Source organism: Leptinotarsa decemlineata, unplaced genomic scaffold, assembly GCF_025532065.1.
Source record: "Leptinotarsa decemlineata unplaced genomic scaffold, Ldec_3_MD MMD2_tig00026294_RagTag_RagTag, whole genome shotgun sequence".
Lineage (NCBI taxonomy): Eukaryota > Metazoa > Arthropoda > Insecta > Coleoptera > Chrysomelidae > Leptinotarsa > Leptinotarsa decemlineata.
In genome coordinates, this window is record NW_027412674.1 from 11,097,026 (window position 1) to 11,124,644 (window position 27,619).

General features: G+C 34.4%; 2 protein-coding genes across 2 annotated transcripts; one reads left to right on the forward strand and one right to left on the reverse strand.

The window, feature by feature from the left end:
* Positions 1 to 10,656: 10,656 nt before the first annotated feature.
* Positions 10,657 to 27,257, forward strand: LOC111516556 (UDP-glycosyltransferase UGT5). Its single transcript, XM_074180357.1, has 4 exons — positions 10,657 to 10,979; positions 18,747 to 19,544; positions 26,412 to 26,631; positions 26,702 to 27,257. The coding sequence occupies exons 1-4, from the start codon at positions 10,727 to 10,729 to the stop codon at positions 26,982 to 26,984; spliced, it is 1,554 nt and encodes a 517-aa protein (XP_074036458.1). The 5' UTR covers positions 10,657 to 10,726; the 3' UTR covers positions 26,985 to 27,257.
* Positions 23,435 to 24,949, reverse strand: LOC141484844 (uncharacterized). Its single transcript, XM_074180358.1, has 3 exons — positions 24,435 to 24,949; positions 24,154 to 24,375; positions 23,435 to 24,098 (listed from the first exon to the last, which is right to left on the reverse strand). Exons 1-3 carry the CDS (start codon positions 24,603 to 24,605, stop codon positions 23,622 to 23,624), a joined length of 870 nt encoding a protein of 289 aa, XP_074036459.1. The 5' UTR covers positions 24,606 to 24,949; the 3' UTR covers positions 23,435 to 23,621.
* Positions 27,258 to 27,619: the final 362 nt, after the last annotated feature.

The following is a 27,619-nucleotide window of genomic DNA, read 5'->3' on the forward strand; positions in this document are numbered from 1 at the left end:
TGGGACAACCTACATTGCTAAATTGAAAGGGATATGTTAAGGAGAGATGATTTTTTGGAAAGAAAATATTTTGGTTTCTACTTCTTCCATTTCAGTACAAAAATATGGGAATCGTTCAAAGAAAGGAAGGAAACAATTAATTCCAAAAACTAATTGTATACAAAGATGTGTAGACCATGCACAGGAGTAAATTTCAGACCCCCACAGTCATCTATAAAAACTGGAAACAAAAATATAACAAATATAAAAAAATAGAAAAAGAAATACAATTGAAACCTGAGGAAGGTAATGATTCCGACGAAATTGTGGATGAAGTACCAATGCAGACTGGAAATGATATTGTAGACGAAGAAGATGATGGTCTTGAAGATTTCGAAGATCAACTAGAGTTGGAAAGGGTTGTTGAATCTAACGAATGAAGAAATGCCATCAAACAGACAAATATTAATGGATAACTGATCAAAATTCAAGACAGGGTATTTATAAATAACAAGATTAACGTTTTAAAAAATATTGTAATTAATAACGTAATCAGAATGAAGTATCTAAATTCAATAGTACGATTTACATGTTTATTTATATTTAATGAGATTTTCTATGACATGAATGTAATTAGAATTCAATAAATAAACTTTTCAACTGAATAAAATGACAGCAATTACATTTTTTGATGAAATTGTTCATATTGATTAAAAAAATTTCGAATTCGAGTTTTTTTTCGATTTTTGCATTTGCTGAGAACACTTACTTCAGTAATGCACATTTTTTCACACCATCAGAAAGTAAGGATTTTAACGAACAAAAAGCACACCAAGTTTTTGAAAAATGCTAATATTCTGACGCGAGAATCTTCGATTGAAAATTGGAGTGCTTTTTTGATTTCAAGTCAAACTAAGGTAAAAAAATATTTCAAATCAAACAAATAACAGTATATTTGGGACATGAAAAGGTGAGTTTTCACCAAATTTCGCAAAATTTTTTTTGAAAAACATTTTTTTTAATTTTTCACATAAATTTTTAGGTCATGTGAAAAAATTGTGTGTACAAAAGTTGTTGGTCTTTTCATTACCTACAACTTTTCCATTTAATAATTTTTTTCCATAGGATCATTTTTCCCCTAAAAAACTCACCTCCTCCCACTTCACGAACTCAGATCGCCCGTAATTCATTTTCATTATATGTCCCTCTTTTTCTAATGAGTTTCATCCTACTGTTTTTTTTTGGTTTAAAAAATTATCGACTCTGGTCTATATCAATCAGCGTTCGAATAACAACAAAAAAAATACATATGAATAAATCATTGAGTAGTCAAGTTTGTTTACCTAGTAGTTCAATTTTCAATTCTTGCCTAAAAATATCTATTTTGGAATGTTTCAAATAGGAGGGGGGAAGTTTATTGTAAACATTGAATTTCTGATACGCTTGAAAAATTCGTGCTTTGTGTTCAATAACTCTGATATCTCAACTTGTGTACGTCAGTCCGAAATGTAATTTTATTAAGTAGATAAGTCAGAATTTTATAAAAAAAAATCTTATTATAGATACACGCAGAGTGTAATGACCTTCCTTTGGTTTTCCATATTGAGCCAACAAGTTTCTAACAGTTTTGATGAGATTCTATTCCTTCTACGTACCCCATGAATAAGGCGAAGGCAGCAGTTTCGAATCTTTTTCAGTGTCCTCTTGTTCTTAATTGTGAGGCTCAGTCCAGAGAGTACATCTGCATAGTTCAGAGATGAAAGAACGAGACTGCCACATAATTATTGTGTTTTTAGGGAGGAATTTTCGATTTCCGTAAATCAGCTTTCTGGATTAGTTTATTCACATGGGGATCAAATCGGAGATCACTGTCTATAGCAGTGGTCGCCAACCTGTCGATCGCGAGCTACCGGTAGCTCGCGGAGGCAATTCTGGTAGCTCTCACAACGATTTCGATTTAAAAAATACAAACTGCAAAAATCAGAGAAGCTTCCGAAAATTCCAGAAAAAAATCTAATTGTCATAATATTAAACATAAACAGCAGCAACGTTGCGGTGAGCGATCTGCCGCTGACGCCATCAAGCTAGAATCGGCTAGAACCGACCAGCCGGACCAGCGCGTTGGTGTTCGAGAACCATCTGTATTGCTTTGAACGGGATAAATACGCACGGCGCGGCGACATTGCGCTCAGTTTAAAACTGAACGCGTAACCAACGTCCAGCGGTTGGGTTAGTAGAAAACAACAAAAATAATATTATGGCAAGCAGTTGTAAGAAGGTAAAGACATACCACTTTCATTCGGAATGGGAAGAACAATACTTTTTTACAGAAGTTAAAGATAAAAATGTGTGTTTGTCATGTAATACTTCGGTCTCCGTTGCTGAAAAAGGAAATATTGAGAGACATCATAAAACTGTACATTCTAATTTTGAAAAATCATTCCCACTACATTCTGCCGCCAGAAAGGAGAAACTGAAACAGTTGAAAAAGCAGTTAATTGGACAACAATCAATATTTTTAAGAACAGTCGACAAAAATAAGGCTGCAACTGAAGCATCGTACCGTGTGTCCCAGATAATTGCACAAAAAAAGAAACCTTATGAAGACGGGGAAATGATAAAACAGGCGTTTTTAGAAGCTGCTGATTCGTTATTTGCCAACTTTAGAAATGAAGACGAGATAGTTTCAGCTATAAAATCTATGCAACTTTCTGCTAATACAGTGATGAGACGTGTAGAAGTAATGAGCAATGATATTTTTTTACAGTTAAGAACTGACTTAGATAACTGTGTTTATTTTTCACTTCAACTGGATGAATCAACAGATGTCGTTGACACTGCCCAGATGGCCGTGTTCGTCAGGATGGTCTTTAGTGATTTTATGATTAAAGAAGATCTTTTAAAGTTCATTCCACTGAAAAGAAAAAATTACTGGACATGAGTTGTTTTCTTATTTAAAAAATATTATTTCTTCCTAGAAAATTCCAATATCGAAAATGGTAGGCTTAACAACCGATGGCGCTCCAGCTATGGTGGGTTGTGATAAGGGTCTGGTGGCGTTATGTCGTAAAGATGAAAATTTTCCGCAATTTCTCTGTTACCATTGCATTATCCATCAGCAAGCATTATGTGGAAATTTCCTGAAACTAAACAACGTTATGAAACTGGTGGTAAAAATTGTGAACAACATTAGAGCTCAAGCGTTACAAAGAAGATTATTCAGAACCTTGGCCGATGAAGTTGACTGTCAATACGGGGACCTACTCATTCACTCTGAAGTCTGATGGTTAAGTAAAGGACGGGTGCTGAAACGTTTTAATGATGTCCTATCTGGCATAGTTCAATTTTTCAAACAACGCGATGAACCGACTCCGGAACTAGAAAATTCAATCTGGCTTAGAGATTTTGATTCTCTCGTGGACATTACAGAGAAATTAAACGAACTTAATTTGCAGCTTCATGGGAGAGACAAAGAACTAGCTGAAATGATTTCTGATATAGAAGCATTTATCAAAAAGCTGGAGTTTTGGGAACAAAACCTAATTAACACCGATGCCAAGTATTTTCCTATTCTTTCAGAAAAAATATCTCAAAATCCATTAGAACCCTATGACAACAAATATCATGTAGAAATCGTTTCTACCCTGAAGAATCACTTCAAAAATCGTTTTAAGGATTTCAATGAAATGGCTTTAGTAGCGCAGTTTGTTGTTTCACCCTTCATGGAAATTGATATCCAACAGTTTGCAACTTGTGTTATGCAGAACTTTGGCGAAGACATCGCTGCAACAGAAATGGAAGTCATTGAGTTTCGAAATAAGTAAGCCCTAAAATCGTTAGTCTCAAGTACTGAATGTATCTGGCCTATTGTAAGTAAAGACAAATATTCAGTTCTATGCCGTGTTGTCTTGAAAGTGAAAGCATTATTCAGTTCAACCTATTTGTGTGAATCTTCTTTCTTGGATAATTGTATTCGAATGGCTGCATCAAATTATACTGCAAACATTAAAAAAATTATCGATGAGTCTGAGTGTCAGCCTTCTCATTGAACGTGTTTTTTTATTTTTCAATGTTTATGTTCATGATAGTGCGTTACTTTTTTTGTTGTTATTATTAACTATTTTTAAATCATACGTAACATGCCGTTGTGGCTGGATAAAAGTTTGTGTTTATTTTTCAAACACCTTCGTTTGATAGATAGGAATGTAGCCATGAACAAGTACGTACTTGTTATATTAGTTATTTTGTTATCAGTTTATTATTAGTACCTATGTATTATGTATTAACAGTTAAATAGTAAAATAAATACATATGATGATAAATTACCTGTGGGTTATTTCATTTACGTTGCATTACGTGGCTTCCGTGTGGGTAGCTCGCTGTTTATTCCAAAATTAACAAAGTAGCTCAACATATTGAAGAGGTTGGCAACCACTGGTCTATAGTCACCCCAAGATTTTTTGCTTTCTTCACAATTTCCAATCCATTCTCTGTGATGTTTTGAACCAAATATTAGTATTTTCGACTCAGATGTATTATTCATCAAGCACATATTTCTGCCCCCCATGACCCCTCCCGAGTTGAATGCCTTGAAATAGAAACTCCCCCCCCCCAGCTAGTTAGCGAGGAGAATCTACTACCCCACTCCATCCACCCCCGCTCCCCGAGCGGTCTTCAACTTACTGATGAGCACTTCAGCAAGATTGACATCTGACCTCTTCTGGTCGAAAGCCAGCCTTTAGGTGCTTTTCTTTCGCGATCGGTTAAAGTGTTTTGTCGTGACTATTCCTAACTGAATTTTTGCATGGGGGTCCCCAAAAACTAAACGGTGGCTATTGTTATCAGCGTCGAGCGTCCCTCAGTGAATCTAAGGATAATTGAATCGCGGTCGAGTTGTTCTGCGATGAACCTGCTGAAAGAGAATTTATCTGATCACTATGCTTAGCTGAGTCGCCTGACGGTGACTCGTGGGGGTGGTCGTTGATTCTGCTTGTTCGGCCTTGGATGTTCGTCCCTTTCTCGGAACCTGGGGTCATCCATGTTCAACGCATCGTGTAGATCGCGTAGCGCTGGGTTGTGCGATCTGATTCTATCGAACACGCTTTCTGCGTGTTCTCTCATATACACGTCCACATATTGCGTGTCCAGGTCTAAATCTCTGTATATAAATCTATTGGGGATGTAGTACGGTGCGTGTTTACGGCGGCCCTTACGCTCACGTTCATAAACGACTGTATCTTATTCCTGTATGTCTGTGCGCACTGGCCCCAGGCAGTGCATGCGTACAGTATTATGGGCACGAGAACGGTTTTGATTATCAGCAACTTCACTTGTTGCTTCTGCGTCCTATGATTGGTGCCAGCCGTTGTCTGGCATGTCTGGCCATTTCGATTCTCTGCCGTACGTGAGACTGAAATGTTAATTTCCTGTCTAAGATAACCCCCAGGTATGTCGCTTTGTTTGTTCACGGAATCTCTTGTCCGTTGAAGGTGACGTTGCCTTTCGGTTGTACTAACCTGCGGATGAACAGTATCGCCTGACTCTTGTCAGGGTTTATACTGATCTTCCACAGGTTGGATCACTCCTCTAATGTGTCTGCCTGTTGCTGCAAGTCCTCGTGACATGCGCTTGGCTCGTGGATCTCGCCAGCGGGGCCGTGTCGTCCACGTAGAGCGCCAGCTTGTTGAAGTTGTTCTCTGGCTTGGGCACGTCCGCTGTGTATACGCAGAAGAGGTGTGACGAAAGGACTGCACACTGCGGGACCCCTACTTCCAGTAGTCGAATTGTTGATAGTTCGTCTCCTACTCTGCAACAGCATCGCCTGTCAGCTAGGAAAGACTGAATTAATCTTACCATTGGTTTTGAATATCCCAAATCGCTCATCTTGGCCAGTAGTTCGTCATGCCAAACTCTGTCGAACGCCTTGGAGACGTCTAAGAAGATAGCTCCGGTGCTGTATCATTTTCTGCCGAGGTTGAAGCCTTCGGTCGCGAGGTCTACTACCCTCAGGACTTGTAGCTCTGTTGAGTGTTCTGATCTAAAACCAAATTGTTCATCCGGGAGGATTCCTAGCTCTCTAGTTTAATCCTCGAGTCTCTTCAAGAGGACACGCTCCGCCACTTTGCTTATGGAAGGAAGTGAGTTAATTGGCCTGTGATTGTCTGGAAACAGGTGGTTCTTCTCGGGCTTGCATGATTAATTAAGAAGAATGCGTGAATGTAAAGGAACTTTTACATAAGTAAGCCAATGCAATAAATCAATTTCAACTTTTCAAATATACCCACACCCAACTACAATGGTAAAATCGAATTAAACGATATTGTGCACATGTAAAGGTAGCGGCACCCTCAAAGGCCTTAAAAACCAATACATAGAAATGAACCGGCAGTCCACGTGGACTGCGGAGTTAGCAGTTCGTATTGGATAATTTTTACTTACCAAGACTAATAATTTGCTGAAGAGTCATAAAATAAAATTTAAAGTCATGTTATGGTGACGAATAGAAATCGAGGAATGCATGGATGGTTATCGCCGTCATGTTCAGTTCAGGAACTGATCGCGATTTGAGTATTAAAACTAGATATTGGTGCAGTTATAATTACTTGAAATTTTTGTTATCTGTTCAAAATGAGGTGTCCTTGCACAAGTACTGTTAGTCATAACGAGTATGATAACAACTCAGACTTTTTCCAGTGTAGTGATTCCAATAGCGATGGTGAACAATGCGGAAAAGAGATACCAGTGAATAAGATTCCGATGCATTTGAATAGTAGCACACAGAAAGTATGTTTCAATGTATATCAGAATCTACATCTCAAGTTTGGTTTCTAGGGAAACAAACCATTACCAGATTTGACCAAGATTCCTTTTTCAACTGTACGTATAAAAGTCAATACAAACCTTATGAACGCAAGACACGATGTGAAACAGGATAACCAAAAGTTTCAGAAGTTTATCTAATGGAATCTTTGAAAAAAAACAATATACGACTGTTACAAAAGCAATCAGATTTCAACAACTGGAATCATAAGGAAGAAATCCAATACTTCCGGCCATAACGTGAGCTGCTATGACAAAACTCTTCAGAATTGGATAAAGAAGCTGGGATTCAGATTTAGAATAATGAACAAACATCTAGCAATTATGGAAAGCAGAATTGTGGAATTGCATGAAAAAATGTAGAACAAATAACTAAATATAGACAAGAACAACGGCAAATTTTCTATTTGGACGAAACTTGGTATGGCACTCAAGATACAGTTACGAAAGGCTGGACTGATGGTCAAGAAGATGCATGCAAACAAAGGATCGCGACTCATCATTGTGCATTGCGGAAGAAGTGGAAGATGGGTTCCGAATTCTTTGAACTTATGTGGAAAAAACATGAGGACTGCAATGTTGACTATCATAAGAACATGGAAGCCAATATCTTCGAGAAATGGTTTGAAAACTTGATCCCAAATTTGGATGCGAATAGTGTAATAGTTCTTGCCGAAAAGGATTAAAAAAGTTATTTTAGTTGAAGAAGCTTTGTGGAGATTGGATACTTCCATATTGATGGTGGAAATAAATTCATTATTGATTTAAATGACGACAGTGATAGTGAAACAGAGAATATGAAAGAGGATTCATCAGAAGCTTCTGTTGAATCTAGCTGTTGATAGTCTGGTTAACATGTACTCGATTTAGCTCTTTTTGGTGACATTTTTCAGCCCTGTCCAAAAATTACGACCAAATTGTAATTCGAATCAAATTTTTGCCTAGAAAGTTTAAGGAAAGGTCCGAAAACGCGCCAATAAAAATTGCAAAAGTTATAAACAATTAAGTGAAAAAAAATGTGGCTTTAGTTTTTTCTCTGAAAATTCTTTGAAAATTTGATAAGATTTGAAAAGATCAATGAATTTGCGTAAAAAAAGACCCGACTCCCGAAACTATATCTCGATTATTTGTAATTTTTACAGAGCCCTGAAAATAGAGCCAAAACCGGGTAGTCTGGCTTCCGCGCGCCTTTCATCACTCTGACATAAAAACAAAAAAAATTATTTAAACATATTAAATGTAAATATTGAGAGATGAAAAAATTCATGTAATGTTGGGATACATCAATGAACAATAATCCGCAGTCAAAAAATGTTTATCCCAATTTTAACGTTAATTATAAATTTGTTAATTAATAACTTTTTCTGAAATGGAAGTTAATATAAAAATCCCTATAATTATTAAACTAAAACCCTAGCATTTTTTTCCTTTGGTGAAGGTAATAGGCAAAAAAATAGATTACCGTTACCAAAATGAAAAAATTTTCAATTTCTATTTTTTTATCAGCAGTTGAAAATTATAATTTTATAAAAAATACATTACATTTTTTTATTTTTTATTGTTTCAATGTCTCGTGGCTAAAAACGAATCAATTTTTTTTTCTACAGCTACTGTTAATGAATTTATTATAAACAAATACATTGTTTATAAGCAATTCGAAATATTTTTTTGCATCATGTTAATTGAAAATAATCATGATTTTTAGAAAAAAAATGGTTTTTAAGAAAAATTTCTTTGTTGCTAAAAAATGCGTTTGTTCATTAACAATCGTTTTTTGCAACTCAATATTAAAATTAAGGAACCGTTTTTTTATTCATAAATTCTATTGATTTTCAAGGTTTGGAAAAACTTTTTTTTATTCTTTTTTTAATTGTTCATTTGAGAAAAAATTGTTACCTATAAGCAATTTTTTTTAATACTTCGTTCTTTAATAAAAATTACTATGTGTTTTTTTTTATTTATTCTATTTTTTATAAAACTTTTAATATTGTGATACCTTGATGCTTGTCTTTTTCATTCGCTCCTTCGCTTCTATGACTATATAATCATGATAACTTTTAAACTATCGCAGTTATGACAAATATGCTTCAAGTCTTTTTTGTTCATTATGAATTTATTAACAATTTAAGTCTTTCACTGAAGTTGTAAGCATCGGAAATTTAAAGAAGGTTAATGGGTAAACTCATTGAAATCAAATTAACAGAATGACTGATTGCTTCATTTAATTTTCTTAAACTCCATACAAATATGATAATAAGTGAATTTTAATGATCCTACAACTACTAAAAGTGCAAGTAATAAAATCCTTATGATTTGTTACATGACATAAAGTTTATGTTGAAAAGACTTTAAAAAAAATGTTTTTAATGAATAACGATCAATAATTAAATAAATGATAGGACTACAACTTTAAAAAAAGGCTAAAATTGTTAATAAATTCATAATGAACAAAAAAGACTCGGAGCATATTTATCATAACTGCAATAGTTAGAAAGTTATTATGATCATAAAAGCGAAAGAGCGAATGAAAAAGACAAGTATCAAGGTATCACAATATTGAAAGTTTCATAAAAAATAGAATTAATTAAAAAAACACATAGTTACTTTCATTATAGAACAAAGTATTGAAAAAAAAATGTTTATAACATTTTTTTTAAATATACATTCAAAAAAAAAGATCAAAAAAGTTTTTTCAAAATCTCAAAGAACAATAGAATTCATGATTAGAAAAAAACGGTTCCTTAATTTTAATATTTAGTTGCAAAAAACGATTGTTAATTAACAAACGCATTTTTTAGCAAAGAAATTTTTCTAAGAAACCATTTTTCTTCTAAAAATAATGATTTTTCTCCATTAACATAATGAAAAAAAAAATTCGAATTGCTCATAAACAATGTATTTGTTCATAATAAATCTATTAGCAATAGCTTTAAGAAATTAAAAAAAAATATCTATTAGTTTTCAGCAATGAGACATTGAAACAATGAAAAATTAGAGAAAAAAATATTGTAAGGTATTTTTTATAAAATAATAATTTTCAATTGTCAATAAAAAAATAGAAAATAACAATTTTTTTATTTTGGCAACGATAATCTATTTTTTTGTCTATTAAGGATAACTTTACCAAAGGAAAAAAATGCCAGGGTTTTAGTTTAATAATTATAGGGATTTTTATATTAACTTTCAATTCAGAAAAAGTTATTAATTAACAAATTTATAATTAACGTTGAAATTGGGATAAAAATTTTTTGACTGCGGATTATTGTTTATTGATATATCCCAATATCTCATGAATTTTTTCATTCCTTAATATTTACATTTGATATGTTTGAATAATTTTTTTTGTTTTTATGTCAGAGTGACGAAAGGCGCGCGGAAGCCAGACTACCCGCTTTTCGCTCTATTTTCAGGGCTCTGTAAAAATTATAAATAATCGAGATACAGTTTCGGGAGACGGGACTTTTTTTATGCAAATTCATTGATTTTTTCAAATCTTTTTTCAAATTTCCAAAATTTTGAAAATTTTCCGAGATATTAAGAAAAAACTAAAGCCTCATTTTTTTTCACCTAATTGTTTATAACTTTTGTAATTTTCATCAGCGCGTTTTCGGACCTTCCCTTAAACTTTCTAGGCAAAAATACGAATCGAATGACATCTTGGTCGTAATTTTTGGACAGGGCTGAAAAATGTTACAAAAAAAAGTACATGTGAACTAGACTATGACAGGTAGGTTGCACTATACAAGTATTGTTTACTTGAACTATACAATCAAGATAGTCACTTTCTAATGAAGCCCTATTTTGAACTAACAACGTGTTATCAATATTACTGTAATATTTTTATTTTTGCGTATTTTCTTCATCGTCGTATTTATGAATAATCCATCATTTATAATAGAAGGTGAAGAAAAGTGAAGAAAAATAACGTATGAGTTGTATCAAAATGGTTTCAACTCGTGAACTTATATTATTGTGTTCGATATTATCTGTCTCCAGTACAGCCAAAATTCTAGGAGTATTTTCATTTTGTTCCCGTAGTCATTTTGTGCTTGGGTTCCGCCTGATGAAGGAATTAGCAGATAAAGGACATGAGGTGACATTCATCAATTCCTATCCCCAGCAAGTACCAATTAAAAACTTAAAAGACATTTCTGTAGAAGAAACAATTAAACATGCATCGGGTGAGTTTTTCATCCCTACACACACACACACGCATATACATACAGTGTGTCCGCAAAGTATATTTCCAAAACCAAAGGTCGTTTTATAAAAACCTGAAACACGCCGATTTTTAATTTTGATTTTCTACATTTCACAACAGAATTTCATTATATAGGATGATCCATATTAATGTGATGACCACATCGGTAATTTTTAAATGCAACATAATGTATTTGGTGTCAGTTTTAGATAATCCGTAACAAGCTGATTCCGAAAAGGTATAATAATTGGGGTCTAACGGACAGAATTTGAAAGATGTGCCCTTAGAAAATAAATTTCATTGATATCTAATTAAAGTAAAAATTAATTAATTATTTTATATTTTTTTCTAATTTTTTTCTAATGATTAATTTAACACTGGAAAAGTAATCCAGTAATGAATACATGACTTTATTTTAAATGTTCGAACTGCAGTCCTTGCTGTAGTTGACAGTAACCGTGTAACAAGTATTTCTCATTAATTTCAACAAACTAGACGGCCAGTTTTCTTTGTTATTGTGAAATGTCATTATTTCGATTGATGTTCAGTAACTATTGAATATGACAGTGGTTGTTGTATTAATTCGTGAATTTTCTGTAGTATTGCTTCGAATATATACACACATAGATATATTGAGTAAGAGACTATCCAGTCTCTTATTTTTGCTTAGACAGCTCAGGTACTGCCTCAATTCGAGCATGTTAAAAAATGTTTATTTTGGATTATTTCATTCTGTGATCAGCTATGGTGCGATTCTGTGGGGTAATGCTGTTGATTCCTCAAAAATATTCAGGTTACAAAAACGCGCAATAAGACTATTAGCTGGGGCTAGGTATAGAGACCACTGTCAACCACTGTTCAAAACAATGAGGATTCTACCGCTCCCTTGTGTGTATATATACCAAAATTTACTAGAAATCTATTCAGAAAGGCAGAATATACAAAAAGTTTCTGGCCTGCATCATTACACTACCCGGGCTGCTACGGCTGATGATTTAGTATTGCCACGTTACAGGTTGTCCAAATCTGAGAAAAATTCATTAGATTTTAAACTATATAATAAATTGCCCTGCGAATTTAGATCCATGAACGAGAAATTGTTCAAAAGTAATGTAAAAAATTATCTTCTCGAACATTGTTTTTATTCTAGAGACGAGTTTATTCAGACAAAAATTCAATTTTGACGTGTATTATCCAATTTATGTGATTGTGATATATTTTATATTGTATACCTGAAGGCTTTCAGATAATGTTATTATATATTCATTCAATATGATATATTAATTGTGATTGACTTGCTATAAACCATATCATGTATGAGTTACATAGTTAAATAAATATCTATCTATCTATCTATATAATAATTTTAAAGTAGTAATGAATTTAAGTGTAAACCAAATAATTGAAATACTCATGATGATTGACTATGGAGACAGATCGCGAACTAAGATGGAAGTTTGTACCTTATTCAATGAAATATATCCAGAAAGACGCATAACGAAGTCAGCAGTAAGTAAGATTGAAAAGAAATTTATACAAACTGGTACAGTTCAAAATGCATGCAAAACTAGATGTTCTACTTTCTTTTGAAGAAGATGTGCACACTTCTGTTCGTAAGGTTACTCGTGATTTCGATGTAAGTAAAACAACTGTACACAAAGTATTAGAAAAATTTCATCTCTTTAAAATTGAACTTCTACAGGAATTAAACGAGGATGATCCAGATAGAAGAATAGAATTTTGTGAAGCCATGTTGGATAACTATCACCGAGACCGTCTCCTTGTAAAAAAATATAATTTATTCTGATGAAGCCACTTTTTCATTAAATGGTGGGGTCAACCGTCAGAATTGTAGGTACTGGGCCAAAAAAAACCCACTGGATCCGTGAGCATCATACACAATATACACAAAAAGGTAAATGAACGGGCTGGCATTGTAAGAAACAGGATTATCGGACCCTACATTTTCGACGGTACTTTAGACGGGACAACATACCTTCAGTTTTTAGGGGGATATCTTGTACCTACATTAATTCATTCATTCCCCAGTAAAATTATTCCTGGGAGTTTTGTTGAATGTTTATAGTTTCAACAGGATGGTGCGCCTCCACATTATGCTGCAGATATTCGAAGGTATCTCGACTGAATGTTTACGAACCGATGGATTGGTAGACGTGACATATTGAATGTCCAGTGAGGTCGCCATACTTAAGTCCGTTGGATTACTTTATGGGGGGCCATCTGAAGAATCTGAAGGATGAAACAAAACCAGCAAATATTCAAGAATTGAAAGAGAGAATTCGAGCAGAAAGAAACAATATTTCTCAAGAAACCATAAACAAGGTTCAACAAGAATTCATTCACCGTTTAGGTTATTGTCAAATACAGCAAGGACTACAGTTCGAACATTCAAAATGAAGTCATGTATTAATTACAGGATAACTTTCCCATTGTTAAATTCAAAATCAAAATGTTCTTTATTGACTATTCTCCATACAATTTTGAGGTATTTTTTTGGGGTGTTTATAAAATATATACAATAAAAAAATATATATATATATAGGAGTGGGAGAGTGGGAAGGATTGGGATGGGTAGTGAATGGGGTAGAGGGAGTGGCAGGAAAAGACTCCGATACATTTGCGCTCTCAAGAATTCCGCACCGAAGAGAAAAGCGCCTCCACACAGTCCCCCGATGGGGCAGTGGGAGACGCCCCCTCTGGTGTTGGCGGTTGGCTCTCCACTCAAAAACGCCTTATATCAGCCTCATTTATAGTTTTCCGCTTTCTGCCGAGGCTTACGCGGAAGTTGTCATTCTGTCGCGTTTCGGTACTTCTCAGAGAATAATTCGTCTGTTGGTAGCAGTTGTCGATAACCCCCAGAAAAAGTTTATTAAAAAACCAGGTAAGAGTATTTCTGCGATTTTAGAACCCATAGGCACAAGTCGAGACGACGGAAAACGGCCGGATGGTATGACACTTGTTCCATGGAAAAATGGTAAATCTATTGTTTGGGACTTTACTTGTGTAGATACATTAGCAACTTGCCATCTTCCTGCTACTTCTGCGAAAGCCGGTGCTGCTGCTTCTTTAGGAGAAAGTTCCAAACTACGGAAATATCAGAATTTGGGAAATAATTATATCTTTCGCCCAATAGCTATTGAAACGTTTGGTGTTTTTGGCCCTGAAGCCTTATCTTTCATCAATGAAATGGGAAAAAAGGTAACCGATGAAACCCACGAATCAAGAGCCACATCTGTTCTCATTCAGAAAATTAGTATTGCCATCCAAAGAGGAAATGCAGCTTCGTTTTTCGGTACTCTCCCTGATTCCAAAAAACTTGATGAAATTTACTTGTTTCCTGAAAACCAATTTTATAAAGAAAAGAGAGGTAATAAGAAACCACTTTATGAAATTAAAATAAAAGCAAATGAAAAAAATACTTTATCTCAGCAAAATTCTCAAATGGGTTTCAAAGATATTTCGGATTGTTCAGTGATAAATTCTTCAGTCAAAACCTTTGGGTTAAATGGTTTAAAAAATATTGGTAACACCTGTTTCATGAACAGCGTAATTCAATGTTTATCAAATATGAGATGGTTATTGGAATATTTGAAAAAGGATGAATTCATGAAAGATATCAATACTAGTATTTCTAGTATGAAGGGTGCTTTAATAAAATCGTTTGCAGAAGTCATCAAGGAGTTGTGGTCAGAAGATTCATTTGATAAAGTAGTAAATACAGCCTCCTTAAAAAATCAGATTCAAAGTTTTGCTCCTCGATTCATGGGTAATTCCCATCAAGACGCCCAGGAGTTTCTCCGTTATCTTTTAGAAGGATTACATGAAGAGGTTGATATAATCAATGAGAAACCTAAACCAATCTTAACGGAGATTGACGAAAAATTGAGCGACAGCGGAAATGCACAAGAGTCATGGCTCACATATTTGAGGATGCATAACTCTAAGATTGTAGATAATTTCGTTGGCCAATTGAAATCCACGATGAAATGCACACACTGTGGATACTCTTCAGTAACATTTGATCCTTTCTGGGATTTGTCTCTCTCCATACCACAAAGAACCGACCAATTGAGTTTGTGGCAATGCTTAGATTATTTTACAAGAGAAGAAACTTTGGATGGAATTGAAAAACCGACGTGTTCGAAATGCAAGCAAAGGAGAAAATGCATAAAGTCCCTATCAATCCACAAGTTTCCCTATATTTTAGTAATACATTTAAAAACATTCTCTCCAACGAAAAGTAGAGGCAAATTGAATGATGTCATCGAATTTCCTCTAGAAGGATTGGATATGGACAATTTTGCAGGAGAAAATGTGGCTACTTGTTATAATCTATATGCATTTTTAAATCACAGTGGGACTACTAACAGAGGACATTATACAGCATACTGCAGACACCCGTATACTAGCGCGTGGCACAAATACAACGATTTACACGTGTCACCAATTTCACCAAAGTCGCTTGTGAGTGGAGAAGCATACGTCCTCTTTTATGTAAAGGATGGAACAAAATCGCACCTTTAAGATAACCGAGGGAAAGTTTTACTCTTAGTTTCTTCAATTTTGTAATTTTTTCCAACTTCTCATTTTTGTAATTTCTTATTCAATAAATGAGTTATATTTAAAGTATATTACTGATAATAAATTAATATTCAATGAAATCTAATACTACCTACCTGCGAAAGCAAATCCATCGAGGAAGGAAATAGTACATCACTTCACACAAAAAAGAGAAACTCGGTATTTATACCAACAATATCCAAAGTTCAAACACGTCACGAAATCAAATATATATGCATATAAAAGATTTGTCCAAATAAACAAGAAGGAAAATAAATTTGAAATGGAAATTGAATCCACCAGCTTCAGGGTATGCTTAATAGCGAAGCTCCATACATGAGAACGATACTCCAGAGAAGGTCTGATTTGAGTTTTATAAAGCATCAAAAATTGCTGAGGTGTGCCCAGTTTTATGGTTCAGAACGAAATTCCAAGCTTTTGAGAAGCAGTCTTTGCAATTCCAGTGATTGTGGCAAGACATATTGGTGTCCAATCCAATCTCCAACTTATGGAAGTAGAAATAATCCGGTCAATCTAGACATTGGAAGATACATAAATTTACAACAAGCTACAAACACGTGTAATTGTTCAAAACATAGTTAAAAATAAGATTTTGAAATTGCGAATGATTGCGATGCCTGGAAAAAAATTTATTCGAGGTCAAAGGTAAAAAATTTCGAAAAAAAAATGGTTTTTCGCGATTTTCAGGAAAACGGTAAGTTTTATCATAAAATAACTTCAGATAGAAATTGTAGATCATGAAATTCTCTACAAAAATGTATGAATACTTTTTTTTTCGTAGAGCCACCGTTTCTGAGATACGACGAGTCAAAAAATTGTAAAAGTTGTGATCGTCATTATATGCGCACGTTTCCACGCCACCTATGAGTTAGTGTACTAAGCGCGTTTTTTTTAACGTGGTTTCCCCAGTAGGCCTATTCCACATGTCTGTTGTGATTCTGTCAAATTGAAAACTTTCATAATAAAATATATTAGAAAGGGTTGGAAATTATAAAAGCGATTGAAATTAAAAAAATGTAAAAATGTATTCATCTGAGTCATAACCTTCAAATACTTCTTCTTGTCGTTCTTCTTCTTGGTCTTATTCTTCTTCTTGATTTTCTTCTTCTTCTTGATATTCATCCTGGGTGTAGGTAAACTGCGTCAAGAGTGATGTATCGCATGTTTCCTCGTTGGTATCAAATGAATCCTCCACTATTGGTGATTCAGCATTAGAACATGACTGGCCATGACAATGTGTACATGCCAGAGAATACAACAGTCCAACTTCTTTACAACTACATTTAGCGCTGCATCCCTTTTTACAGTTGCAAAAAATTGTATTCAGCAGTTTTTCCAGCGCAGGTGGGAGTAAAGTCTGAATAGGTTCTAATGCATTGTCGACCAACTTCCAACCCCAGTCTTTTGGGTCCAGCTGATAACCAAGCCACACTTGAACTTGGTAATATACCCGGAAAAGATGTTTATGAGCATCAACTGAGGTTGGAGGAAGACAAGCTAATTGCACCTGTTTCTTATTTTTAGTGTTTTTTACGAAACATGCATATCGATACTTTTCTAAGCAGGTGGTTTTTATCGGAGCTTTATACATAGAAAAAAGAAACTGAATCCCGTTGGTGATAATTTCTTGTTGAGTCGAATTACTTTTTTTGAAAACTTCAGCACATTAAACTAAATCTTGTTTTTCAAACATTTTAAAAACTGTTGCTTTACCCCTCCTGTAAAATGCAGACGTCATATCACAGCCAGTTATTGCGTGTAAAAATAGTACATGATTTTGACTCTTTGCAAAAGTAGGTAAACTTTTTGATGAATATATTTCGATTTGACTTTCAGCTTTTCCTGGCTTTAGAAAGAAAATAGTTTTTTCAGGTGGAGTTCGAGCAGTGAGGAGTACGAGTGAGTATACAACTTCATCAACAACAATAGTTGTATTTGTCAAATTAAATTGCTCTGTAGCTGTTTCAATAATCAGTACGTCGGCATCGTTATTAGCCTGTTCAACCAATATATCTTCGCCAATAAACTTATCCTTCAATATTGAAATGAATCGAGATTTGTTGTGAGTATTTGCAAGAAATTTCTATTGACTAGTAGGAACTGTCATAAGTTCATCAAATAGAATATCGGGAGATGAAGTTCGACGACGTTGTTCTGCAGCTTTAATATTTCTCGTGCAATCATCATAGCCATCAAATACAACCGTAATTCTGGCACCAAAATATCTACGTACATACTGAACGTATTCATCTAAAATAATGCTAAATGTTTCTTCACTATCTCACACAACACGATGTAGTAAGTATCCACCGTCAATATTTTTACTTAAATTACAACTTCAGAGATGTATATACGTGGCATACTTGTGCATATAATGACGATTACAACTTTTTGACTCGTCGTATCTCAGAAACGGTGGCTCTGAGAAAAAAAATATCACAAAATTTTTTGTAGATAATTTTATGGTCTAGAATTTTTATCATAGGTCATTTTATGATAAAACCCACAATTTTCCTGAAAATTGCGAAAAACCAATTTTTTTCGAAATTTTTTACCTTTGACCTCGAATAAATTTTTTTCCGGGCATCTCAATCATACGGAATTCCAAAATTTCATTTTTAACTATGTTTTGAACAATTACACGCATTTGCAGCTCGTTGTAAATTTATGTACCTTCACTCTTATATTTTAGTCTAATTTGACCGGACTGAAAGCGGAATTCAATTTATGTATTGTGATATTGAATTTCCTGTTTTCATTTTGAGTATCTATGTTCCATATTGTTCAGTTTCCCACGCATTGATGAATAATATTTTCATCGTTTCAGATACTGATTTCAAAATTTCGAATATTCATTATTGAATTCATTACGTTCCTACTATTCAACTTCAACTGAGAAGAACATGAGCAAAAGCAACAGTCAGACCCTTCGTCGTTGGTGGTAAAACATTTCCATACGGTTATGGTAATAATAACTTCGATTTGGAAGTTAACTGAAATTATTTTTCAACGAAATAAAAATTATATCGATATTCTTGTGAAAAAATTCTTCATAAATAAAATACATAATATTGTTAAAATAAGTCTTTTCGACTTATATTCCACATTGAGTATTCCTCCTGCTGATATATAATTTTTTTTTCAGCATATATGGCTAACTTGACAAAATTTGGAGAGATGGATCACTGGGGCCAAATGGAATTCATGTTGGGGTTGGGCAGGACATATGCGGAGGTGGTATTGAAAAACAAAAATGTACAGAATCTTTTGAATTCTGATGAGAGATTCGATTTGGTAATAATGGAGCATCTCTGGAATGAAGCATTCGTCATATTTGCTCAAAGGTTCAAATGCCCATTGATATATTTCTCTCCAGGACCTACTTCAATCTTCAATAACCATTTGTTTTCCAATCCTTCTCCTTCGTCATACTTTCCGAATTTATTAACTGGATACGGTTCACGAATGAACTTCTGGGAAAGACTGAGGAATACATATTTAGATATACTTTCTGAAATTTTTGTAGAATTCAAACTGATCCCAGAGCAGAACGATCTATTGAAAGCGGCAGTATCTGATGCTCCAGACATCAGAACCATATTATATAATGCTAGTTTGATGTTTGTCATGTCGGATATCAGTATCCATGATCCACTACCACTTCAGCCAAGTATAAAAAGCATAGGTGGACATCACGTTGGTCCATTGAAACCGTTAGCCTCAAATATTCAACAATTTATGGATAACGCCACAGAAGGTGTAATAATTTTTTCGATGGGATCTAATTCTGCAAGCTCTACGTTTGATCTAGAAAAGAGAAAGGATATTTTAAAAGTATTTTCTAAAATCAAACAGAAAGTATTATGGAAATTTGAAACAGATATTATTGAAAAATCCAGTAATATAATGATTACCTCATGGCTGCCACAGCAAGAAGTAATGGGTTGGTATTTTTGAGATTCATAACTCATTCTCACATCTCCCATATTAGGTAATAGATTTGTCTTCATCGACAAATATTTTTCCGACATACAGGCTGATTCACGGTGGATGGCACATTAGACGTTTCTGGTGAACCAGACAACGGATCACTTTGAAAATTCAATGGAGGGCATATTCGGACATTCTCTAGCCAACTAAAATATTTTCGACAATGCGGTGTTGCCGCTTCTATTAGAAAGCAGTAGCAACTTTGATTTTTCAAATGGAACACTCTGTATATAATATTATTTTTGTAATCTCCAACAATTGCCCGACAACTTTTCTTGATATTTCCCTATACCTATCTGTTACCGTTTTCGAAATAAAAATTAATTTCAATTTTTTTCTTCGAAAATCATGACTTCTAAAAATGCCGATATCTTTCAGTTAAGAAGTACTATGATATCGAAATTTGATTTGGAGTTAGGTGATACTTGGACACTTCCTACACGTCAGCCTAATCTCCGTTACTTCAATACAGGGTGGTAAAAAAATACAGTTTTTTCGTTTGCTTGAAAAAGTTGCTGAAATTTGATTATTTTAAATGAAACACCCTGTATATTATTGAAAATTCGGAAAGCTGCTGAAATTTGCTTCCTTTCTATGTATATCATACCTATACCTAACTAGTCAAGTTTCGGACTTATGAACATTTATTTGTGAAAATGTCCCTTCAGAATGGTATTTCCATTCGGTATTTGGTAAGCAGGCCATGATTACTATTTGACAGTAGCGTTGTGACATTCTCCTAATAATATCAACATTTTCGTCACTTCAGAAGTTGCAAATACCTTCAAAACGATGGAACAAAACTATTCAAACGAAGTTCTTATGAATTTGTTTATTATTTTTGGACACTGTGACAAAATTATCAGCAGAACATGTAGAAAGTTCAATGAAATGTATCCGAATCTACCGCCAATGAACCTCAAGAAATTTATACGAATTCAGAACAATTTCAATATGTTTGGATAAACTTTAAAAAAGCACCAAGAAACTTGAAATTGGAAATATTGATATGAATAATTATAAAAAAGTAAAACAATCATGTGGAATATTTCAAAATATGTTCGAATCGCTGGCCGTTCACTTCCAAGCACTTTAAAATGCGGGTGTTGACTGCTTTCGTGGTGGCAGATCTGATTTCATTGGGATCCAAATCTTCAAATGTTTGGGCAATCCTTTCTAACAATTCATCTCTCGAACGCACGGGTATTTTGTAAACTTTTTCTTCAAACATTCCCCACAAATAAAAATCTAATGGATTGAGATCGGGTGATCTCGCTGGCCAATTCCATGGTCCCAAGCGCCTCATCCACCGATCGTCAAATAGTCTATCCAGTTCTGCGCTCACTTCTCTTGTGCAATGTGCAGGAGCTCCGTCTAGTTGGTACCAACAGTTTCGATAATCTTCGAGTGGCAGATTATCCACGAAACTGTCTACAGTATTCTCCAAAATATTCAGGTAGCTTCTGGATGTTAATGACTCCTCGTATATCACGTACCTCAATTTGTTGTCCATCAACATGCAGAAGACATTAAAACTAAATTTTTCTTGAAATCCGGCTTCTTTTGTGACGTGAGGATTTTCACTGGACTAATAATGACGATTTTTTCTATTGAAAATCCCTTCTCTCGAAAATTTCGATTCATCAGTCCAAATAATACTACTACTGTCAAATAGTAATCATGGCCTGCTTACCAAATACCGAATGGAAATACCATTCTGAAGGGACATTTTCACAAATAAATGTTCATGAGTCCGAAACTTGACTAGTTAGGTATAGGTATGATATACATAGAAAGAAAGTAAATTTCAGCAGCTTTCCGAATTTTCAATAATATACAGGGTGTTTCATTTAAAATAATCAAATTTCAGCAACTTTTTCTAGCAAACGAAAAAACTGTATTTTTTTACCACCCTGTATTGAAGTAACGGAGATTAGGCTGACGTGTGGGAAGTGTCCAAATATCACCTAACTTCGATATCATAGTACTCCTCAACTAAAAGATATCGGCATTTTTAGAAGTCATGATTTTCGAAGAAAAAAATTGAAATTAATTTTTATTTCGAAAACGGTAACAGATAGGTATAGGGAAATATCAAGAAAAGTTGTCGGGCAATTGTTGGAGATTCCAAAAATAATATTATATACAGAGTGTTCCATTTGAAAAATCAAAGTTGCTACTGCTTTCTAATAGAAGCGGCAATACCGCATTGTCGAAAATATTTTAGTTGGCTAGAGAATGTCCGAATATGCCCTCCATTGAATTTTCAAAGTGATCCGTTGTCTGGTTCACCAGAAACGTCTAATGTGCCATCCACCGTGAATCAGCCTGTATAAGTTGTCTGTTTTCAAAATGTCCACGCTTGGTAATCACGATTGAAGTAACCCGTTACTTGATGAAAATTATCAACAATATGCTTATTATAAAATGTAAACAAGTTCGTGATAAAATTAATTTTTGTTGAATTTAACACAAAGAAAACAAACATTGGGGTAGGTGTGAACTCTAAAAACATGTGGTATTCATTTCTGAATATTATCACTTCCTGACATAGTTTTGATAATTCGTAACTTTCCAAACTAGTATCAGATTTATTAAAACTACAACGTCTGTTCATAAAAATTGAATTTATAGGTCAATTTAATGAAATACATTCTGAAAACACATTTTTATACAACTGTCATTAAAAGTGATATTTTTAATGGTTGTCAAGAGAATCAAAAGATGTTTACAAAGTAGCTATAACGCTGTTGGGATTCTTTTTTCAGCAATACCCTTTACATAAGGGTATTGCTGATCGATGTAACCCTCAGCTACTGTTGTAGACTTCCATCCTCGGTGCTTCCTTATATCCGTTATATTTGCTCCTGATTCTGCTAGCAAAGAAGCAGAAGACCTTCTATAACAGTGACTTGTATATTCCTTTCATTCCAGGAGGTTCAGAAACTCAGCAACAATAGAGGACATTTTTCCTAACGTGTTTATACCAACCAACTGGGTTGGCACTGCATTCATAATTTGAATTTTTCAGAAAAAAACGTTCATGGTTAATAACAGGAGGGCGTAATGCAACATATTTATTAAAATAGTCAATGTCTTTTCCAACAATGCAAAAAGAAAGACCTATTTTGGTTTTTGTATTTGAAATTTGAACAATCAATGATTTATCCATCAACTTATTGTCTTCTTTCAATAAATGGTACAGCTCTTTACGCCAACAGGCTCCATATATTCCGAAAGTAGCAACTTTTGTCATCAAATATTTTTGAACTGGCACCTCATTTATAAATCTCTGGACTTGTTCAAACGTAGTAGTTTATGTTTTTTTTGGCTTACAACTTTCATTTTTCCGCTTTGAGAATGCTATTACTTTGAAATATCTGTTTGTATTGAACACCATTTTCAACTTGCTCCACAAAGTTCCATATTTTGCATTTCTTTTCATGATAAGCTAGGAAGGCAAGTATACCACCCTAAATTAATTTTACAATTTTGTCTTATCTATCATTTTACAATATGTTTAAATGTTATAGCTGTATATAAAACAATTTTCAGCTATATAAAAATTGATTTCACAATATTGCCTATCTGAATTTATTTTTGCAATGTGTCCTTATGTAGTAATCGGTAAACCCAACAATATTATTTTAACAAGCTATATAGTATGCTATTTGGTATAGGTCCGTCACCGTTATGCATAATATTATTGTGTTTATTTCTGACCGGGATATTATAAGCTTATATCGTCATAGTTACGCTATCAATAAAGAGGGTCATAACTCCCTTGGGACATTATAGATTTTATAATTCCCTCTACCTTTCACAAGTAAAAATGAATAGAAATGAAAACTGAACCATATTTTATTTATTCACGTCATTACAAATAATAAATGTACAATTTTGAAATGTTCCCTGAAAATTACTTCCGCCACTGGAAACAATTTCTTCTTTTGTATGGCTGGAGCTTCTGTTCACTACAGTCGAGGTACCTGCCTCTTCTGATGACAAAGTAGACAACATACGCGCCGTTTTATTTCTCAATTCGATGCTCCAAATACCCCTCCGCCACCGTGGAACTTTTCCAACCTCCGTGTCTTTTTAAGTTAGTCATAGTTGCTCCTGCATTGGCTAGAGCAGTAGCAGAAGTGCGACGAAGGCAATGTCCCGTATAGGAAGATGAGTTTGGCAATCCTAAATACATTGCGATTTTGCTGGGGATTTTCCCAAACATGTTTTTTCCAATTGGCTGAGATGTACATTTATTTTGTCGGAAGCTCAAAAAAAATCGTTCAATACCTTTAGGACGCAAAGACATATAAAGTCTTAATGAAGGCAAAGCGGAGAACTCTTTTTCATCCACAACTGTAAATTTCTTCGATACACCAGTTTTACTTTCCGGTACGTTCACTACCATCATAACGGAATCCCGGTCCTCTATATCCGATATCTTCATATTCAAAAGTTCCTGACTTCTGCATCCTCCAAAATAACCCATAATCAAAACAACCTATAACAAAAAAGGAAATAAATACACACAAATAGGAAAATAAGAAAAAAATTACCTTATGCAATAAATGAATATCATTAGGAGCGTCCTTTAGGAATCTGATAACATCTTTAGGAGATAAAACAGCAGACTTTTTCGGCTCATAACTCTTACTCTTCCGTTTCAAAAAAGCCTGTAGTTCATTGAACTTGGTGATATCTCGTTTCTCATGTATAGTCACCATCGATTTTAGCATTGACCATTTAGTCCATAAAGAATTCGGACTATACGTTTCTGACTGAAACGAATAAACACAATTACTACCAAATCTACCGAAAAACATAGAAAATTCCTTACCAGTTCTTGAAAATATGCCAGAAATACAGTTTCAGTGACATCTTTTGGCATAACATTTTTCCGTGTCAGCCAGTCCAGATATATCTTGTATTCTTTTTGGTATACGGCTTCACTTTTCGATGGAATTAATGATTCTCTTGCTTGTTCAGCTTTTTTCAAAATATCCTCCATTATATTTGGGGTAGAAAACACATTTTCACCGCAAACACAGCTTGATAACAAAGTTCTGTTTATAAACAAGTAACATAGCAACAACCTAGCAACAAGAAAACTCTACTATAATCAACGGTACCTGATTCAAATATACCGGGAAGGTAATGAATTGGTACATTTTTCCGTTTCAAAAATGAACAAAATTTTATTGAAATCGGTCAGAAATAAAATTATCTATGTACCACGGGAATTAATGAGCCTTAATAACCTCAGGCAATTGCTGTCCCTCGGGCCAGAGGCCCTCGGGACGCAAACTTTGCCATCGGTAATTAAGGCCCTCCTAATTCCCTTGATACATAAATAACTATTACTTATTTGCACACTCTCATAGGCATCTAGTTGTCTTGTTGTTAACTTGTTAAACTAATCTTAATGAACTGAAGTCTATGGAATGGTTTTGTTGCAAAATATGATGGGTGACTGCTGATTTTTTAGGTCTTCCATATTTTAAGTGTGCTATTTGTTCCTTATATCTCACTCTAATAGATCTTTTTGTCTGTCCATAATATTTTGCATCGCAGTCCTTACATTCAATTTCGTAAATTGTTTTAAAAACCACCTTCATACCCAGTTCCTTGAAAATCTTTCCATAGTTCTTCGTATATTGATGGTATGGAACTGAGATGTATTTATCTTGGTTTTTGTCCTTTCTGAAAGTCGAGAATTCGTTCATTCTTAACCTAAACTTCTTCTTCCTTATTATGTCACCTACAATACCCCTCAAGAAACCGTTAGTGGCTGCTATTCCCTGTATTATACGTTTTTTTCTGTGAACCTCTCAAGTGTTGGAGGGAAAGTCAAAATACGATGCACTAAAAAATTCAACCCAGCACGTTGCTGTCCACAGTGATGTGAGTAACCTGCACGTGCTTGTTTCTTTTCTAAATATATCGTATTATAACATTCCATATTGGCTCCTCATTACCAAAACGTCAAGAAATGGTAGTTGTCCCTCATTTTCTAACTCATACGTGAATTTTATTGATGGACATCTATTATTAAAAAGGAAACAAAGTCCTCAATATTCTAATTTTTGTTATCGAATATCGCGAAAATATCATCCATATACCTTAGCCAAATCCTAGGAAAATACTTCGACTTTTCTTTGGTTTCCATTTCGAATCTGCTCATGAACAGGTCTGCCAGATAGGGGGACAAGGGGGTTTCCTATGGCCGTTCCTTCCTGTTGTTCATAAAAGCAACCTTCTACCTGAAACCGATTTTGTTTCATACACAAATTATTAAGAGAAACGAATTCATCGATTTCGTTATTGTTGAAATTATTTTTCTCTAGTAATTCCCTGAGGTACTAACATCAAAAACAAACCAAAATCTCACCTTATTGCAGAACCATGTTTTTTGTATGTTGTATGGACTCTAAAGAGTTTTTTATACTAAAACCTGGTTCCGAAATAGACAATGTTTCAAATTCCTCAGTGAACCATTTTTCTATTTGGTAGGTAGGAGCTCCAATAGCTGACACGATGGGGCGCATTGATTTTCCCGTAAAATAATAGATAAGGCAAAATTGTAAAATTAATTTAGGGTGTTATACCTGTATGGGTGGTACACCTGTAGGGTTTACCTGTATAGTATACCTATATAACATAAATAGCGTTAGCTTCGCGTTAGTTTCTAGTTTAATCTTCCTCTTGAAGATGATCACTTGGTGATCGAAACACGTGTCGAGGTGTTAAAAATAACAATTTGGTGTTGGGAAAGAAACTCCAGTAATATTCTTTAGGAAATTTTGAATTATTTCAGCGCATCCAAACACTGTTGCCTTCATCAGTCATGGTGGTCTTCTTGGTACTATTGAAGCAGTTTATTTTGGTGTGCCAATTCTGGGCATACCAAGATTTTGGGATCAACATAAAAATATTGAAGATGCTGTTAGGAGGAATATGGCTATCAAATTGAATTATCACAATATCAACGAGCAGGTTTTTGGAAGCGCATTGAATGAATTACTAAATAATCCAATGTATGTACAATGATTTGCCTTCTTTGTCATTCATATCTGAGTGTGATCAGTAACATCTATTTCTTTTCAGGTACAGGAATAGTGCGAAACGTCAATCTCAAATAATGGATGATCGGCCTGTGAAACCGCTGGATGAAGCAGTGTTTTGGATAGAGTATGTAATTCGATATCGAGGAGCTCCACATCTCAGACCAGCTGCTTTGGATTTGAAATGGTATCAGAAATACCTTATGGACATCGTAGTTTTCTGCAGTTTCATTGGAATCACTTGTCTTCTGTTTGTTTTTCTGGCTTGGAAATGCATTTATTCCAACAGGAAAAAAATTGTCAGTTTTTCAAAGAAGAATAAATAGGCGTTGATCCGATTTCTTCTACTCTTTGTGGATGTCCATGTCAAATATAAAATCTGCTTTTTATAAAACCAACGTATGCCTGATTAACATTGGTGTCTCTCTGAACCTTATATTTTTAAATGTTTTCATTACATTTGCCCTGTTTGTTCAATTGTGTATTAATTTATTAATTTATTTGTGTCAAATTCAATAATTGAAGTTTGGCCCTCTTCCTTTTGACAAACTGATCTAATATTTGGTATACACATTTAGTTTTGATGACAATACAATTCAATAAATTCTGTGTTCCTGTGAATCCAAGAGTATATATTATTCCACAATGACCTCATTATGGGTACCAAATGATAGGGCTTGACTGGTAGAATAGTAGTTCACTTTGAAGAAGATGCAAATTCAAAATGGCCACAGCTACAAAATGGTGGATTACATATTTCTTCACAACTAATAATAATGATTTTGATGATAATAATCCCATCTGGTCAAGCCAGAGTCCAAACAAGGTGGGTCACTTTCAGAAAGGTGTATTTCAGGGCGATTCCCTCAGTTCCCTTCTTTTCTGCATCTCACTATTGCCATTATCTGTTGCGCTCAGACATACTCGAGGGTATACCTGGAGGTACAAGGTCACCCATTTG

What these genes read in the sequence shown, in the direction of transcription:
- LOC111516556 (XM_074180357.1), top strand. Translation starts at nt 10,727, where the DNA reads ATGAGTTGTATCAAAATGGTTTCAACTCGTGAACTTATATTATTGTGT. An exon ending in AACAATTAAACATGCATCGG is followed by an intron (nt 10,980 to 18,746) that starts GTGAGTTTTTCA and finishes TTTTTTTTTCAG; the next exon opens with CATATATGGCTAACTTGACA. An exon ending in GCCACAGCAAGAAGTAATGG is followed by an intron (nt 19,545 to 26,411) that starts GTTGGTATTTTT and finishes GAATTATTTCAG; the next exon opens with CGCATCCAAACACTGTTGCC.
- LOC141484844 (XM_074180358.1), bottom strand. Translation starts at nt 24,605, where the DNA reads ATGGAGGATATTTTGAAAAAAGCTGAACAAGCAAGAGAATCATTAATT. An exon ending in TGGCATATTTTCAAGAACTG is followed by an intron (nt 24,376 to 24,434) that starts GTAAGGAATTTT and finishes TATTCGTTTCAG; the next exon opens with TCAGAAACGTATAGTCCGAA. An exon ending in ATATTCATTTATTGCATAAG is followed by an intron (nt 24,099 to 24,153) that starts GTAATTTTTTTC and finishes TTTTTGTTATAG; the next exon opens with GTTGTTTTGATTATGGGTTA.